This window comes from Dendronephthya gigantea, unplaced genomic scaffold (assembly GCF_004324835.1).
Source record: "Dendronephthya gigantea isolate DGI-Jeju-01 unplaced genomic scaffold, DenGig_1.0 000216F, whole genome shotgun sequence".
Lineage (NCBI taxonomy): Eukaryota > Metazoa > Cnidaria > Anthozoa > Malacalcyonacea > Nephtheidae > Dendronephthya > Dendronephthya gigantea.
In genome coordinates this window covers 108,159-126,063 of record NW_021163226.1, presented here as the reverse complement: position 1 = coordinate 126,063, position 17,905 = coordinate 108,159, and the positions used below count along the sequence as shown (strand labels likewise).

The window sequence follows — 17,905 nt, the reverse complement described above, 5'->3', positions numbered from 1 at the left end:
GTTCCCGTGTTTCTATACAGTTTTAGAAACACGCTTCGCGACCAATCAGCACGCGCGGATCATAAATGTTATAAATAATAATGAATTCACCCGTTGCTTTCAGAATGCTATATCGTCCTCAAATTTGGTCTGTCCTCATTGCTTTCAGTCCATAAATGGGCAGACCTAAGCCCAATTTAAATACTAGGAGTTACTATCGCAAGGAAATTGCTGCCTTAACATCCCCGGTTAGGCCAAGGATTAAAGGCAGCATGCGGAATTTTCTGAATTGGTTGTTTATATGTTTATACGAGCACAACAATCGACTAGCGAGATCGAAATTTTGAAATCTGTTTCGACTAAACTATTATGGCTCATTTTCCTATCATAATGATTTTAGTTTAAGCTTGTCTTGTATTTTCTTACAGTATTCATTTTTAAAAGTTCGTTATTTAATTTGTGGAACTGGATGTTAAATTGAAATGCTCTAACACTTCAAAAGCGCTATATATTTTGTATACGCTCAAAAATACAAAAAATAGTCATTTCGACTAACGAGATCGACATTTTGAAATGTATTTTAACTAAACTGTTGTGATCTCATTTCCTGATAATGATTTTAGCTTATTAAGCTTGTCGCAAATGGAGCTAGTTGACAGTTCCCCAAGATCAAGTGTTGCGGTGGCGTTTTGCGCGTTGTCGCCGAATATACAGGGTGTCTCAAAAAAACGCAAACAATAATAGGCTTAGAATTCGAATACCCAAGAAAAAGCTCGACGCAATAGCGAGTAAAATTTTGACAGGATACGTGCAATTAAAAATAAGTTAAGAAATTCGTATTGAATATTGTGCTATTTTCCATCCATTGGGGGGGACGTGTTAGATTATTGCTAATATGAATTCATTACGTGCAATGATATTTCTTGAACTGAAATGTAATTGCACTGCACGTAACCTGTGAAAATTCAACATGCCACTGCTTGTAGTTTGTCTTGGGTATTCAAATTCTAACAATCGTCAAGGCTATTGTTTGCGTCTTTTGGGACACCCTCACCTGTAGTATTGAAAACCCACAGTCCATACTTTATTTGTTCACCGTAAAAGTCAGATGAGCTGAACAATAATGGACTAACGAGATCAACATTTTGCGTATCCAATATTCAATAACATTTACAATATTCGTTCGCTTGCATGAATACCCATATACTTATTTGTTTACAATGAATTAAGTCATAAGAACCATATACTGATATAGGCGATAAATTCATAAAAGCACCGCGCTAGATTGACAATAAAAATTCATCGCCTTGATGTATATGTATTTGTCTAAGTGCGGGAAGAAATATATCCTTGTTCTGAAAATGTCTATCTTCTGTTCCGATCCTGCATTACTGCGTATACAATTACGTGATTAACAATATCTATTCGCTTGGGTATATGAGCTATAATATATTCAATATTTGACATATAAGAACCATATAAGCTATAGCCGATAAACTAATGAAAGCACCGCTCTAGAGATGAGAACATTGCTTGATGTATACGTATCTATATAAGAGCGGCAAAAATATATCCTTGTTCTGAAAATGTCTATCTTCTGTTCCGAAATGCGTATACAAGATTACGTAAAGGCCGAGACACACCGGACGCGAATCGACAACACGACGCAAATTTTTAGTTTCCAAAAGCTGATAAAACACTCAATGAAAGAAGATTTTAAAAAATATGTCAAGCAAATAATTTAAAATGTTATAGCGCGTCTAAATATATGCAGAATTTGAACCAGGATCAAAGTTATCGGTCAGTGAAAATCGTAAAATCGCGTCGCGTTGTCAAATCGCGTCCGGTGTGTCTGAACATTACAATATCCATTCGCTTGGGTATATAAGCTATAATATATTCAATATTTGTCATATAAGAACCATATAGGCTATAGCCGATAAACTAATGAAAGCACCGCTCTAGATTGAGATGAGAACATTGCCATGAAAACCATGTAGCCGATAAACGAATAAAGGACTCCTCTAGGATTGAACAATGAACGTTTATGCATCGCCTTCATGTATATGTATCTGTATAAAAGCAAAAAAAATATATCCCTGCTGCATATCCCATTTATCTAGTACCTACAATATTCGTTCGCTTGCATATATTCATCCCCATATACTTATTTGTTTACTATGAATTAAGTACGTCATAAGAACCATAATATACTGATATAGGCGATAAATTCATAAAAGCACTGCGCTAGATTGACAATAAAAATTCATCGCCTTGATGTATATATGTATCTGTCTAAGTGCGGGAAGAAATATATCCTTGTTCTGAAATATATTCTTGTTCCGATCCTGCATTACTGCGTATACAATTACGTGTTAACAATATCCATTCGCTTGGGTATATAAGCTATAATATATTCAATATTTGTCATATAAGAACCATATAAGCTAAAGCCGATAAACTAATGAAAGCACCGCTCTAGATTAAGATGAGAACATTGCTTTGAGAATCATGTAGCCGATTAACACATGAAAGGACTCCTCTAAGATTGAACAATGAACGTTCATGCATCGCCTTCATGTATATGTATCCATGTATATGTATCTGTATGAAAGCAGAAAAAAAACATATCCCTGCATATCCCATTTGTCCAGTACCGACGGCTCTAATATTTTGTCCACTCCCCCCAATTTTAAAAGTGACTTGATGATCGACCTTTGGCCCGGAAAATGCAGACATCCGGACAAACGGACACGAATCGAGATTTCGACTATACATAGTTCGGCGCGGAAGACTGGGTCGAATGAACTCTGGAGAAATCTCTGCCGTGTCAAGAATAGTGTGCTGCCTCGCTACGCTCGGCAGCAACAAGCGAAATATGTACGGTACTGTATTTATCAACCTTGTCCAGTTTCACCTACATTATATAAGGATATAATATAAGGGCAGTGGACTAAGTTATACAGAATACTTACCAAATAGTTGCTTCGGTTTGTACTCAGATCATTAAAAGACTTTTCATTCAGAGTAAAACACTTTCATTACTTTCATCACTTTACTAACACCATCAGTTGGAGATTATACTTAGCAGAATTATAACAACACACTAGAATGAATTTCATAACTTTCACTGGGTGAAAATTCAATAACAAATGCCGGTTACAACAGAGCTGTATACTATAATTTCATAACATAACAAGAAAAAGTAATGAAACAATCGCTAACGACGCGTGCTCTAATCAGTCATGATCCCTTACACATCCCTTGATATCATAACTGACTGACCAACATGCAGACTGATAACCTCTTTTTTAGACGCGTCTAAAACTAAAAAAAATACTAATATATACAATAAACTACAAATCTTACAATTGTAATCTAAATGAAATATATAGAGTGATTTGCACCACAGGGCCTTTTGAAATCGAATTGGTATGCCGGACATTTCTCATCAACCATTCAGTCGCTCACAGGGAGGTTAGCAAAATAAAGCAATCGTTCAGTGGGATTATCTTGTCACATCTCTATATATAACCTGTTGAAATGAGGATAAACAAAGTTTCAACAGTTTTTGTACAGTGAGTGGTGTTTTTGTAGACAAGTGGGGTTTTATTTCAAGTACGTACTGACTTGTTAGTGCATGTTCAGTGGTGCTCACTATTATCGGTACAGTGTGACACCACTGAACAAGTTAGTGCATGTTCAGTGGTGTCACACTGTACCGATAATAGTGAGCTTAAGCAAGTGACGTTTTTAACAACACGTATACGTTAACCGGAAGTAAAGTATTGTTTTTCACCAATCACAATCCTTGACCCAGTCTTTTCACGTTGCTCATGCCGTTTGTGTTGTCAAAAACGTCACTTGCTTAAACTCACTATTTTATTGCCGTTGTCATTACTAGAAATTTGCGACATTATGATTTGCGACATGTGTTGCATCTATACTAATTTGCATTTCACCCTTACATAATGGCCTTTTATTTTTTCTATAGTGAAATTAAGCAGTAGCGTAGCCAGCCTGTCGATTTGTCGCGCTATGCTGATACTTTCGTGTTAACGTTCACTGACTGTGAAAACTATAGATTTTTAAAGACATCAATAATTATAATAACTGGAAATTTACATAGCGGGACAAAATCGTCAGGCTGGCTACGCCACTGAAATTAAGTACAAAACTTGAAATTGTCTTGATCTTTCCCACTGTTCACCGACCGCTGGATCAATAGAGCAGCCGTTTCGCAACATATATTTTTATGTTCGGTTAACTGACTGTGTTCAAATGTTCATATAGGTTATCATGGTTGAACTGCCTGATGATTCTGATAATATTTTTTGGAGTGAATGTTCATATGGTTCATTTAAAATTTCGGTCACCAAAACGTTTCTAAACAGCTGTTCAATCCATCTTGAGGTCGCCAAACAGTGCTCGAAGTCTTTGGTTGGAAAAATTCTACGTTTTATATTTTAACTCAATGCGTTTTATATCGTAAAACTTAAATGCCATTATAATTTATATGTATTGCTAAAACGCAAATTAGTGTACAAGTGACAGAAATTTAGTCACAAATTTCTAAAGCACTGACGCTCAGGTGTTTAGCTAATTTACAGACCATATAATTATTATTCACTATGCGAGCAGTAAGTAAAAGAAAGTCTAGTCTATTATCTAACCCAGCGTCCTGGAATGATTGTGGTCTCAGTTGCAATCCACAACGACACCACGACTATCTTCGCAGTCCCCGGGATTATTATTCCATCCATTATGACTGCAATCCCAGATGAATGCTTCATCACCAGAGCACTGAACATTAGAAAGGAATACGGGACCACTTCCATCGCCAAAGCGATAATCGGACGTGATCGAGGTCACTCCTGAGAAACCCAACTGACGGCAAATGACCTTACCTTCAGTAGTTGTCAAGTCTCCATTATCGTGTCGATCACAGACTTTGCCCCAGCCAAGTGTTGGATGATATATTTCCACTCTTCCACTCATATTGTTACTTGAACCATTCAATCTGATTTTCAGTTCAGAGTTGGCTATAACATAGACAATTACACATGTAAGAGACGACAACTTCCAGTTGATTTTTAGTCCTTTAGTCCAAGTGTCTCTTTTCTCTCGGACAAATATGTACTACGATATATAAATGACAGAGTTACAAAAAGAGTTCATCCCTCAAGTTTTGAAAGCCTTCCTCAAAATGACGTTACGTCACTGAGTCAAGTGGCATTTTGTATCTCTATCTTATTCTTGGAGACTTAACTTGTACTAAAAGCACTTGTAAGCTATCGCTGAAGAACGGCGCAGTGTTGACATGCTCAATAGAAGCTCCTGTCGTGAAAATTCCGTGTGTTTCAAGACGCCGACGATCAAAGGTCAAAACGCAACCGTTATCCATCAGACGCAAAGTGGCTGTTGGAACACAAATACTTGTTCAGGCCTCCATCGCGACCTTATTGCTACAATTGTCTGGAGATATACACTGTAATCCTGGACCTATAGATATGGCAAAGAGCAACAAACGATGTCTGTCTTTTAACGCAAGGAGCCTATGCAGCACAAATAAACTCTCTGCGGCGACCTGGCTGAAAGATTCCATTAGCGACAAGGAAATTCTACCATATGGTTATCATATTTTACGAAAAGATCGTGCGACTAACATGCGTGGAGGGGGAGTGTTGTTAGCGCTGCGTAACGACATTGAATACAACCAAATAACATCTGAACATTGGTCGGAATTTGAAATCGTTGCCGCTGAGTTTTTAGACAACGCTGGCACTAAATGCCTCGTTTCAATATGCTACCGTCCACCGAACTGTAATCTTGCGGCGTGGCTGGATCTGTTTACAAAATTTCTACAGCTGACGGAGTGTTATGATAAAGTACTTATTACTGGTGATTTTAACTTTCCGGAGTTAACATGGGAGTCAAATTTGGTATCAAACTCAACTGAACTAACGTCTGTTTCGGCCGTAGAGTTTCGTGAACTTATTTATGATTTCTACCTACAACAAACTAACACACATCCAACGCGACTGGCTAATATTCTTGATTTAATCATCACAAATTGTCCTGAAATCATTTCTGACATATCGTGTATATCGCCAATTAATATGGACATGTTTAGCGATCACAAACTACTGTTCTTTGATTTTTGTTTGCATACTAAAGCAACATGTTTGGATTCACGTAAAGTTTTTAATTATCGATTGGCAGATTGGGAAGGTTTGTTTGAAAAACTCTCGCAAATCGACATAACTTCAAACGTTGTTTGGACTGGCGACAGTGGCGCAAGTGATGGCGACGTGCGTAACCACGCAAGTGCTTACAACGTCACGACTGAGAACATCGATGAGATTTGGCGCTGCTGGAATGAGCTTTTTTTAAAAGCAGTAACTCAATATATCCCAACCAAAACTATACGCAGGCGCAATACACCTCCGTGGTTCGATAGTGAACTAAAACACCTTATAAATAAGAAAGAGACGGCTAGAAGGAAAGCTAAAATAACCGGGAAAACTCAGCATGTCGAAAAATATCATCTGCTACGTCGTTTGACAAAAAAATTAATCTCAAAAAAACGTTACGACTTTTATCAAACTTTACCTAATGTTTTAAAACGCAACCCTAAGAGATTCTGGTCTGTGTTTAAGACGGTGTCCAACTCATCCAGTGTTCCAAATAAACTCTACTGGTCACATGATGACATTACGTCCACAGCAGAAACCCCTACTGATATTGCCCACTTGCTGAACACTTACTTCAACTCCATGTTTAAAGCTCCATTGACAAATGAACAATACGAACATTATACCGTTGATGCAGTGTTATGTGAGGCATTAGACGAAATATTGATTTCGCCAGATGAAGTCGAAGCAGTACTTCAATCATTAGACACGGAGAAAGCAACTGGACCTGATAAGATCCCAGCATTACTACTGCAAATTTGTGCTCCACACATCTCCACAAGCCTCTCTCGCCTGTTCAACAAATCAATGGCACTCGGTCAATTTCCAACTGACTGGAAATTATCTAACGTTGTCCCCGTTCCTAAAGGTGGAGCGATGAAATCAGCCACCAACTACCGCCCAATCTCATTACTACCCATTGTGTCCAAAGTCCTAGAGCATTGCGTTTACAACAGATTGATTGAACATGTCTCTAATCACCTCCACCATCTTCAATTTGGTTTTCTGAAAGGGAAATCAACAACCATGCAACTGCTACATGTCCTATGTGAAATTGGCGAGGCTCTTGACAACCGTGTGCAGACAGACTCCATCTACCTGGATTTCGAAAAAGCGTTCGACAGGGTTGACCATCGCCTCCTAGTTAAGAAACTTCGCCAATATGGTGTCTCTGGTAGTTTGTTGCAGTGGTTCGAGAGTTACTTGTTGGATCGCCACCAGAGAGTCACTGTACTTGGTGCAACATCTGCACCAGTGCGTGTACTATCTGGAGTGCCACAGGGTTCAATTCTCGGACCACTGCTCTTCCTGATCTACGTCAATGATCTCCCGTTGACGGCCACCACCTCGTCTTCCACTGCGTTGTTCGCTGATGACACCAAGTGTTCTCATCCCATCAACAACCGTGGTGATGTGAAAGAACTGCAGAGTGATCTGGACAACATCTGCGATTGGTGTGATACGTGGAGAATGGACCTTAACCAGTCCAAGTGTGTCCACCTCAGAACAACAAGAAACCTGAAGCCCATCGAATCCGGCTACCATATCATGGGTAAGCCCGTAAACTCGGTTACTGTGCACAAAGATCTTGGTGTCTTAGTTACGCCCAACTTGAAATGGAACCACCATGTCACTTCAATATCCACCAAGGCCAACAAGATGTTGGGACTCGTGAGGAGGTCATGCCACGACGTTCGTGACATAGAAGTTCGTTCTGTCCTCTACACCACCATGGTACGAAGTCACTTCTGTTACGCATCGCAAGTCTGGGCTCCACAAACAGTCATGCTCATCAAAAACATCGAACGAGTTCAATGTCGAGCGACCAAGTTTATTTTACCTCTCCCGTTTAGAACCCCAATCAGCTACAAAGACCGCCTCTTAAAGACCGGACTCCTACCACTAACATACTGGCACGAATATCTGGACCTCCTCCACCTATTCAAACACCTTCAAAACTCCACTGATCCCAATATCTCTGTCAAACAACCTGGTCGTGCTACGAGAAGCAATCCAGCTGAAAACCCTAACCTTATCACCTTGAACATCCCTAAAGCGAACACTCTAACATTCCAAAACAGCTACCACTGCAGAACTCCAAGAATATTCAACTCTCTACCAACCCACCTTCGTAACTCCCAACTATCTGTTCACCAATTCAAAACTGGACTTCTGTCACATTATAGACACCTAACCGAACAAATATATGACGTAGACACTCCTCAAACTTTTAAAACAGTATGTATTAAATGTCATCTGTGTCGTTCATTATTAAGTCGTAGTGTTAAACTGTGTTGTTAAGTCACTATTTGTATAGTTTAATTTTAATAATTCTTGTAGTTACTTGTATCGTCTGTATTCTACTCAATTTCTTGCCTATGAGTTATGTAGTACTGTAATAACTTCATTGGGACAAGTCACATAATTCACAAATTACGAATAACGAAAGTACGAACCTCTGTAATGAGGAGTAGTTTGGGCATATAAAGCTATAGTTAAACGCGCGTTCTCCCCTGCTGATGACGGAAATTAGCTACAGTGGAAAGTAACTCAGTGGAATCATGTAGCTGCTTCAGTGACAATCAGAGTAGTAACCAAATGCGTGGCAAGACAGAACAGCTTGCGAAATATTTCGCGAGCAAAAGCGCGATGGCAAGGCAGAAAACGTTTAGAACAGACTTTACAAAGTAATATAACTGTAAGTCAAGTCAAGAACCGGTGCAAATTAAACTTTTCATGATTATCAAACTGTAAATTGACCTTACCAATAGAAAAAAAATCATTCACCTTCGCGTAACATTACATTTAAAAAAAAATTGATGCCGATGCAGGGAGACATACAAAAACGTGCAAAAAATGTCACAATACTCAGACAAAAGCTATATTGTTTAATTTCCAAACTTTTCTTGCAACAGTGACTCTTTTTCAGCGATTGTCAAAGCAACTCTATTAATCTGCATGCAGTAAAATTTTAAGGTTCCAGTCAAGATTGGGATTCTTGTGATTGTAATATTTATGGTATTAAACAATTAATTTATGGTTTCCGTACGTGTTTGGGAATATTGCTTGAATGAGGAAAAGCTCGCACGCTTTTCCTAACTTTTTCAACATTCTGCGTGATTGGATTAGACTACGTAGGATAGGATTTAGATTATCAAAATACAGAAACTGTAAAGTAATTGTTTTAACAAAATAACAGCAACAAGGTAAAAACAAATGAACATTATATGGTTCTGAATCTTCTATGGTTGATACAATGTTAGGCAGATAGGAGTATGTGTATCTATATGTGAGAGTATCTACATACCTGCACAACTTCCTTCCTTAAAAGTCGACCCATTTTTGCACATACAAATGTAAGAACCTGGAGTGTTGTTGCATGAGCGCTCCAGACCTGTAAGATTGCACGGGGATGGCACGCATTCATCAATATCTAAACAAATTTATCAGAAGAGACTAGAAAATATCTCGATGACATAAAATTCAGGGCACAGTCCAAAACGAAAAAAAAATTAAAATACAAAAAAAAACCGTCCGGCAGAACTGAGTAAATAAATACCCCTTCCCTCCATTCATTGTTCTACTTTCGGCCCTGATAAACTTCGATGTTTCAATACAACGAAATTGCACCCCTGATTTTTATGGTTGCACTGTAAAGAATACTTAAAATGACTGAATAGTAAAATGGCTTTTGTACAATTTTGAATTATTTTCATCATTTTCTTCATCATCAAGATATTGAACTTTCCAAGATCTCCTGCAAATAGCACAACCAATGACACCACACTGCATGATGAGTGCATGGAAAAAATATAAGGCGGTCTATACCATACGATTTATCCTGTTTTAAAAATTTTATGGGAGCAATCATACTTGTCTCCCTAATAAATTCTGAATATTTTTCCTTAAAGAAAACGCGGGAGTTAAACGAAAAGTTTTAGCGTGAGCAAACAAAAAAGGTCGATTGGCTTATTCTATTGTTTCATGGCTCTATTGTATTGTTCTCTATAATTTATGAATATATGCAAAACTTTTTTCTTCGCAAACTAGATAGCAAACTAAAATTCACTTACTTTCGTGCACGATAACTCAAAAAGTAATAAAACTTGGTGAAATTTTCTTGGTCGACAATTGGCTCGGAGGTGAACCTAAAAGTTGTGTATTCCATTCAGGCTAAGTAAAATACCGACTGTTTATTTTAGATTTTAGAGGCTTTTTATTTATAGACTGCCAAACGTTTAATTATTATTATTATTAAGTCTTTACATATAAAATCTAGCCACAACAGACGTGTGACCTTACAATTTAAACTAACATATACTAACATATACAGGAATGGAATAGAATTATTAATGTACAATATCTATTATGACTAAAGTTATTAAAAGTCAATCCTTTAAGTTTTACTATTAAGATTATTAAAATTTAAGATTATTAAAGTTAGCTAAAATTGTTAAAAAGACATCTATTTAAAAAAGACCTTTTAAATCTTTCTGTTTCGACTTTGGGTAGAATAAAATCATGTTCTCGTTCCCTTAAACGCTTTTTCCTTTTAGGTGGAAGTAGTTTGTATAAAGGGTGGTCCAGGTTACTACATATTTTACCAAATAGGATTTTGTCCTTTTCCTCGATCACATCCATTATTCGAACACATTTTGTTGTGTATCCATATTTATATGCTCTCCGTAAAAATTGATCAACCCGTTCTCGATATTTCTTCTCAAGGGCGGAACCCCATATTTCAATTCCAAAAGAAAACAGCGACATAATAAGGGCATCGAAGAGAGTTTTTAACTGTTTTTTGAGTAACCGTATGATCTGCACATCCTCAAAATGTACATTCGACTACTAGCTCTAGTTAGCAAATTGTCAACTTGAATGTCCCAACACGACGGATCATTCTGCAATGTTATTCCCAACAGTTTCAGCCAAGATTTACGCTTAATACCCTCTATTTGGTTTGGCGGAGAATTTTTTGATTTACGACTTATAACCATTTCCCAAGTTTTACCTAAATTTAATGACATTTTGTTTCTTTCTGTCCATTCTTTAATATTGTCTACTTCAGCTATTGCGGAATCATAATTCTTTCTCACTGGAACGCTGAGAGTCATGTCGTCTGCAAATTTGACTAGAATGTTGTTATGTGGATCTTTGACTGCCAAATCGTTCATCATCAGGGAGAGAATAAAAAGGGGCCAATAACTGTGCCTTGTGGTACTCCTTTATTAGTACCTACATAGTTTGTTTCGATCCCATTTAGTATTACTCTCTGTCTTCTATCTGTCAAAAAATTGACAATCCAGTTTATTACGTATGGGTTAATGGTTGTTTCTTGTAATTTTTTGCTGATAATACCATGAGAAACAGAATCAAAGGCCTTCTTTAGATCAAATGAAATAACTCTGACATGGTCGACGTCGTTATCCAGCCAGTTTAGCCATTTATGATGGCACATTATTAGAGCATCAGTTGCACTTGTTCCTTCTTTATATGCGAATTGGTCACATTTTATTATTTGCTTTAATTCTGATGAGATCTCTTTCTTAAGAACTATTCTTTCGAATAGTCTCATTATTACATTTGTAAGGGATATAGGCCTTAATTGAGTACATTCCGTAAGAGGACTTTCCTTAGGTACTGGGTTGAGGTTGGCGGTTTTCCATAAGAGGGGAACACATTGTTGCTCTAGTGACATGTTGAATATCTTTGTTATAACTGGGGCTAAGTATTTTGCAAAGTCTTTCCATAACCAATATGGTAGGCCATCTGGCCCTGCCGATGTTTTCTTTTGTTTTTGCAAAAACCTTTCTACCGTGAATATGTCAACATGTGGTACTCTAGTAGAATTTGGTATAGGGGCGATTTCCGGAGATGTGTAGTTGTCATCTGTATTCATCGCCTTGAAATAGCTATTTATGACATCTGGATCTATATCTATACATGTGCGGTTCGCTTTCCTTCCAGTAATTTTATTTACTGTGTCCCACCATTTCTTCGACCCGGATACATATTTTCCATTTGTCTTCTTAACTGCTCTAATCATGTTTTCTCTGATGAGCTTATTTATTTTCCTTTGTAAGTCCTCGTTTATTCCTTTCTTTGCGCTTTTATTACGCATATTGCATAAATGTTTTACCAGAGGAGACATATAAGGAGGATCACGTGTAGATAATTTTACTTTGATTAATGGGAAGCTTTTGTTGAAGGCCGAAGTAATAATATGATTTAGAAGTACAACTGATTCGTTCAAATCTCTACACTCTTCAATGCAGTTCCAGTTCTGTGCTTCCAACTCTCTCATCATAGCAGATTTTCGGTGGTCTCTTGCATCTCTAAAGTAAACTGATTTTCTCTCTGGTTTAATTGCTTCTCGCGGAGTTGTTATAATGATCAAATGGTCAGATTTTACCAGACTATCGAGAACTTTAGGATTTTTCCATAAATGTGGACAATTAGTTAGAAAAATGTCAAGTACCTTGTGACCTCTTGTAGGTTTTTTTACCATTTGTTCCATATTATGTTGACTTATGATGTCCTTTATCTTTAGTTGATTTATATCTCCTCCAATTATAATTCGGGCATTTGATTCACACTGGAGGATTTTCTCAATACTCTCTGATATATGATTCAGTAATTCGTTTTCTTCATATGTCGGATCCGGGGGGTGATACACGGCTGCAACATAGTATTTGCTATTTGTCGTCTCAATGTCGCACCAAATGCATTCCAAATTATTTCGGAAATTTAGAGGCTTACACTTCCAATCTTTCCGATAAATTATAGCAACACCTCCTCCATTTCGGCCATCACAGCGATCTTTTCTAATGATTGAATAATTATTTGGGCATATTAGGTGTGATGGTATCTTGTCGTGCAACCATGTTTCGCACACAAAACAAATATCGATTTCCCAGGTACGAAGCTCAACATCTAACGCAGAAGCAGCTTGAGGTTTAGCAAGAAAGCGAGCGTTTATAACCATGCATTTAGGTATGATCTTTTGTGCAGGTGGACCATTTCTAATAGGTTTTATAGTAACTAAATTCGGGTTGGAATATGTATTTCGCAGTGACATGTCTCTCCAATTTAATTTCGTATTTCGATAACTTATTCTCACTGGAATCTTGTAATAACTGGGAACGTGTTTTTGTGAGTTGTTATTTATCTCGACATAATCAGTTTTACTAGGCGTAAATGGTTCCTCCAATCTAGGTCCGTGGATTTTGGTCGATGTTGGTGGACATACCCCTGCTGTGGATGGTCGGGCGGGACTGTAACTATGCCTCCCCAAAAAGGGGTCACATTTGGTTGATTGAATTTGCTTCTTTGATTAATGCGGTATTTCTTTAACTGGTTCACAAAGGAATGAGAATTACTGTTAATTGCTTGGTGGCTACTTCTGTTTGGTGTATCTTCCATACAAGGGTTTTGTGCATCAATTGGGGTTAGTGGATTAAATTTCCTTTGCTGATGAATTTGATAATCTCTTAATTGATTCGCGAAGATATGGGAATTAATGAGGGTTTTTGTAGTGGCTGTAGGGGCTGGTGGATTGAATTTGCTTTGCTGATGAACTTGATAATCTCTTAATTGGCTCGTAAAAGAATGGGGGCTAATGAAGGTTGCTGTAGAGGTTCTGCCATCTGGTATATTATCCGTGCAGGGATTGAATGCATCAATGGGGACTTGTGGTTTTGATTTACTTGTCTGCTTCTTGTAATAGTCCCTTTGTTGATTTTTGTCTAATTCAAAACGTTCGCAGCTAACATTTTCACACTCTGGCTTGTTTACTTGATTGATCGAGTTTTTAATTTCAGAATCCACTTTAATAGTATCTTTTTGGGACTTTTCACCTGGTAATTTTGTTGGACTACATTCTCTAACGAGTGGAGGGTTCTTTTGCCTGTGCACCGGTTTAAGTGTTGGGATGTTACTATCACTTCTTTGCTTGTGTCTTGTGTCTGTCTCGGGATGTTTTTTGTTGGATAATTTGCTCTCCAGAGTGGCTATCCGTGATGTTAAATTCAAATTTTCACTTCTTAATTTGCATATATCTTGTTGACATGTGTTAATCACTCGATTTTGATCACTAACCTTTTCCAACAAATCTGCTATTTGCGATTCGGTTTTCCTTATAAATAAAGTAAGTTGTAATTCCGTTTCCAGTCGGGCTGAGGCATCGTTATGTGGTCGAAGCGGAGTAGATGTTGCACTTACTTGAGCAAAGTTTGGAGTGACAGTACTTATAGTATTATGAAAGGAATTATCAATAAAGTCCTCAAGGTCTTTGACTGTCAATTTATTTGCAGTCATGGGCTCAATATCTATTATTGAAGACGATCCCTTGCTCAAGTTTGTTTCTTCACACGTAGTTGTTACATTTGTAGGGCTGTTTATATCGATCAAACGGCTGTTTGATACTCCAGCGCTACAAACTTTAATGAGTGTGTCGGCTAACTCTTGACTTTCCTTTCCATGTAAAATCATGGTATTTTGCTTGCCCGGGTACCATGTTAGAGTTAAATCTCGGTCAGAGCACGTCAGTTTTTTTGAATTCCCTCCTGGCGAAGACCAAGTGCCGCGTAATTTCATGCCGTATTCGACGAAATCTTGCAGGGATTTTAGGCTTCCAGTCCATCTAAAGCGATTGCCATCATAGCTAAGATGTATGCAATCTTTATGGTTTCTAATTTCCTTAGGATTTTCTATTGTTAACAGCATATTTTGATATTTTGGCTTTCTTTGATATTTTGGCTCACTGTCCGCCATCTTGTTATATTGAGATCATCTAATTGATCATCTAATTAATACCGTAAACGTTTTATTTGTTGTAGGTTTAGCTCCAAGGCAAAGACTAGTGACTAAAAATTCAAACTGAGAGATCCCCATAAAATAACATTTCGAATTAAAAAAAACTAAGAACAGTGAACTTTTACCCAGTTGGACTGTATACATTTTGATAATTTTCCGTGAAGACAACTGATTTTCTAAAAACTCATTATGCAGTCTGATGTCATTAGATGCAATTCCATGGATATTATACAAAGTTCAATATCCTTAAAAAAAGAATGTTAACAGTGATATATTCAGTAATTTTTAATCCTCTTACAGATGTGCAAGTTTTCTAAGACAAGTTTTTATGTGACAAATTTTAATTGTTCGTCTTTACGCCTAACTTTACGTTCAAAATCAAGCGGTAGGCCAGCGGACTATAGTATTTTACAATGGCGCGCTCACTTTGTCCGCTGTACGATGACATCGCTGGATGCAAACTAAATTGTCAAAGTAAACTTGTTGGCACGTTCACACGAGCAAGTGAACTTGTCAAAGAGAAACTGCATGTCATAGAAATTTTGTTGTACACACACACTGCAATGTCATACAAAATCATACAAAAACTTGTCATGGAAAACTTGCTCGTCTGTAAGAGGCTTAAGAGTTCTTTACAATGCGACGACCATAAAAATAAAGGGCAAAATTTCGTTGCATAGGCATTTTTAGCTGTTCAGCTCACAGGAGAAGGTGGGTGAAAATGCAAGAATTTCAATTGTGAACCACCGAAATCGTATGACATAACTTGTTTTAGGGAGGGAGTAGTCAGACAAAAGAAGTCATAGTTGTCTATATTTTTTAATATATTCCGGGGACAAAAAAGGTAAAATAGGCCTTTTAAAGAGTATCTAGCCGAAATATATGGAGTAATAGAGACGTTGACGAGACGTTTATCAAATTGTGGCCGAGAAAGTGTCAAAAATCTAATTTTAAATGTTATTTAAAATTTGCCGTTTGATGTTCGCGGTTTGTCACATTGGTTAAGCTAAAGGTCTCTAATAACTCATATAAGACGCGTGCAGAAATTTGTTATTACTATACCTTTACAAGACCGTCCGTTGTATTTGAAACCTTTATCACAATGACAAACTTCTGTGCCATTAGTGTTAGAACAGTGGCCGTGAAGACATGAAATTTTTGTGCATTTTCCTGCGAAAAAAAAACCTCCATAAATTTGGTATTCTAAAGGAATATAATATCAGGTATACAAAATTTGGCCAACTTAGCCTGAAAGCATGGTCGGTAGCCACTTTGACGGTCGATATAGCATAATTCAAATACCTAATTAAATATAATTTACCTTATAGAATTTTATTTAAAACAGTAGATAGCTTTTTTGTGCAACTCCGACCAGCGATGCATGGCTAGTTGTTAATACGCACGTTGCGATGCATTACGCATACTGAATTTAAGCCAGGGCTGCTTTCCACTATCGCGTTTTTTGCAGGTAGGTACACGCACATAAAAGCTTGAAACTTTTTAAGCCGTTGTATAATATTATATATGCCAGAAAAAACATACCGAACCACCAGCATGCAGAATCTAACCCTATGCGAATATTCAATAGTTGATTTCATATTAAGTATTATTTAAATGATTCTAAACTTTCACGTGCGTGTACGTCGATGCCAAAAACGCGACAGTGGAAAGAAGCCCTAAGTTTCAAGATCCCCTTAGGTTTTTCCGAATCATTCCTTTCAGATAATTGGCATCGTTGGTTCTGGTATAAGCGCTTTTTAAGTATCTAAAGGGAACACGTGCTTGATATTTATGCTATTATACTGTATAGCCTCGATTAGTTTGTCTCAGTTTAATGATGCTATAAATGCTGATTGTTCAGCTTTTAAGTCTCCACCTTTGCTGTCATGGCAGAGTTGGTCATATCCCAAATATCTCGTTGGTCACATCCCAAACATCGAGAAAGAGAAACAAACATGAAATGGCACTTTAGAAGATTTGAAAGCTCTGGTTTTGATAGAAATTGATGAAGATACAATTCAAAATACTGTATAGCGCTCGCCCGTGGTGGTAAATGGTCGTTTGAAAGCAAAGTGTTTACAATTACTTGGCATGACAAGTAAGCATTACAAGAGCAAGTATATATACTTCGGAGGGGATAAGGGCAAAGAATTAATAGAACGAGTACAACACTCTTTGAAACAAAGGGAAAATGCCTCAGACAACGGCTATGCTGACGAACTTCAGGCGGCGGAGTCGCTCGAAAGTTTTCAAAAGGACGACTCAGATGAGGCAAGCCTTATCGATTATACTTCTCAAAATTCATCTAGGAGAGATGATGAACGTATATTTGCATTTGTTATGAAAACAAAGGAACTTAGGAATCTAAGTATACTAGCTATAGACATCAAGATATCGAAATTAATCTATTGAAATTGAAACTTGATAGAATTGCCAAAGATGTGACAAATAAACTAGACAATCTCGCCGTTAATTGAAAACAAACTTTATGCCATCGTGATTCTGGAAGGCGCAATTACTGAGCTAAAGAAAGAAAGGCAGGATTTACAAAGAATGAACGACGAAGCTTAGCAACTATAATATACATATATATATATATATATATATATATATATATATATATATATATAATATATATATATATATATATATATATATATATATATATATATATATATATTATATTATATAATAATATATATATATATATAATATATATATATATATATATATATATATATATAGATATATATATATATGAAGGAAATATAGAATTTGTTTCTGATATCGTGTAGGCTATATGAGCTAAATCTCCTGGGATTTTCTGGTTAAATAAATAAATTCAATATCTCATTCAATTGAAGGTTTGGATTAAAAAAATCTACTCAACTGTCGCCTTTGTTAAATAACTATTCACC

General features: G+C 37.0%; 1 protein-coding gene across 2 annotated transcripts in view; it reads right to left on the bottom strand.

Annotated features, from left to right (window-relative positions):
• Positions 1 to 4,298: 4,298 nt before the first annotated feature.
• LOC114539738 (pro-epidermal growth factor-like) overlaps positions 4,299 to 17,905 on the bottom strand; it is a 33,593-nt gene continuing 19,986 nt past the window's right edge. For both annotated transcript variants that reach the window (XM_028560345.1, XM_028560344.1), the window contains exons 5-7: positions 16,050 to 16,157; positions 9,481 to 9,606; positions 4,299 to 5,021 (exon numbers count right to left, since the gene is read on the bottom strand). In XM_028560345.1, the coding sequence (XP_028416146.1) occupies positions 4,678 to 5,021; positions 9,481 to 9,606; positions 16,050 to 16,157 (578 nt within the window). In that variant the 3' untranslated portion in view covers positions 4,299 to 4,677. The remainder of the gene's footprint in view (positions 5,022 to 9,480; positions 9,607 to 16,049; positions 16,158 to 17,905) is intronic.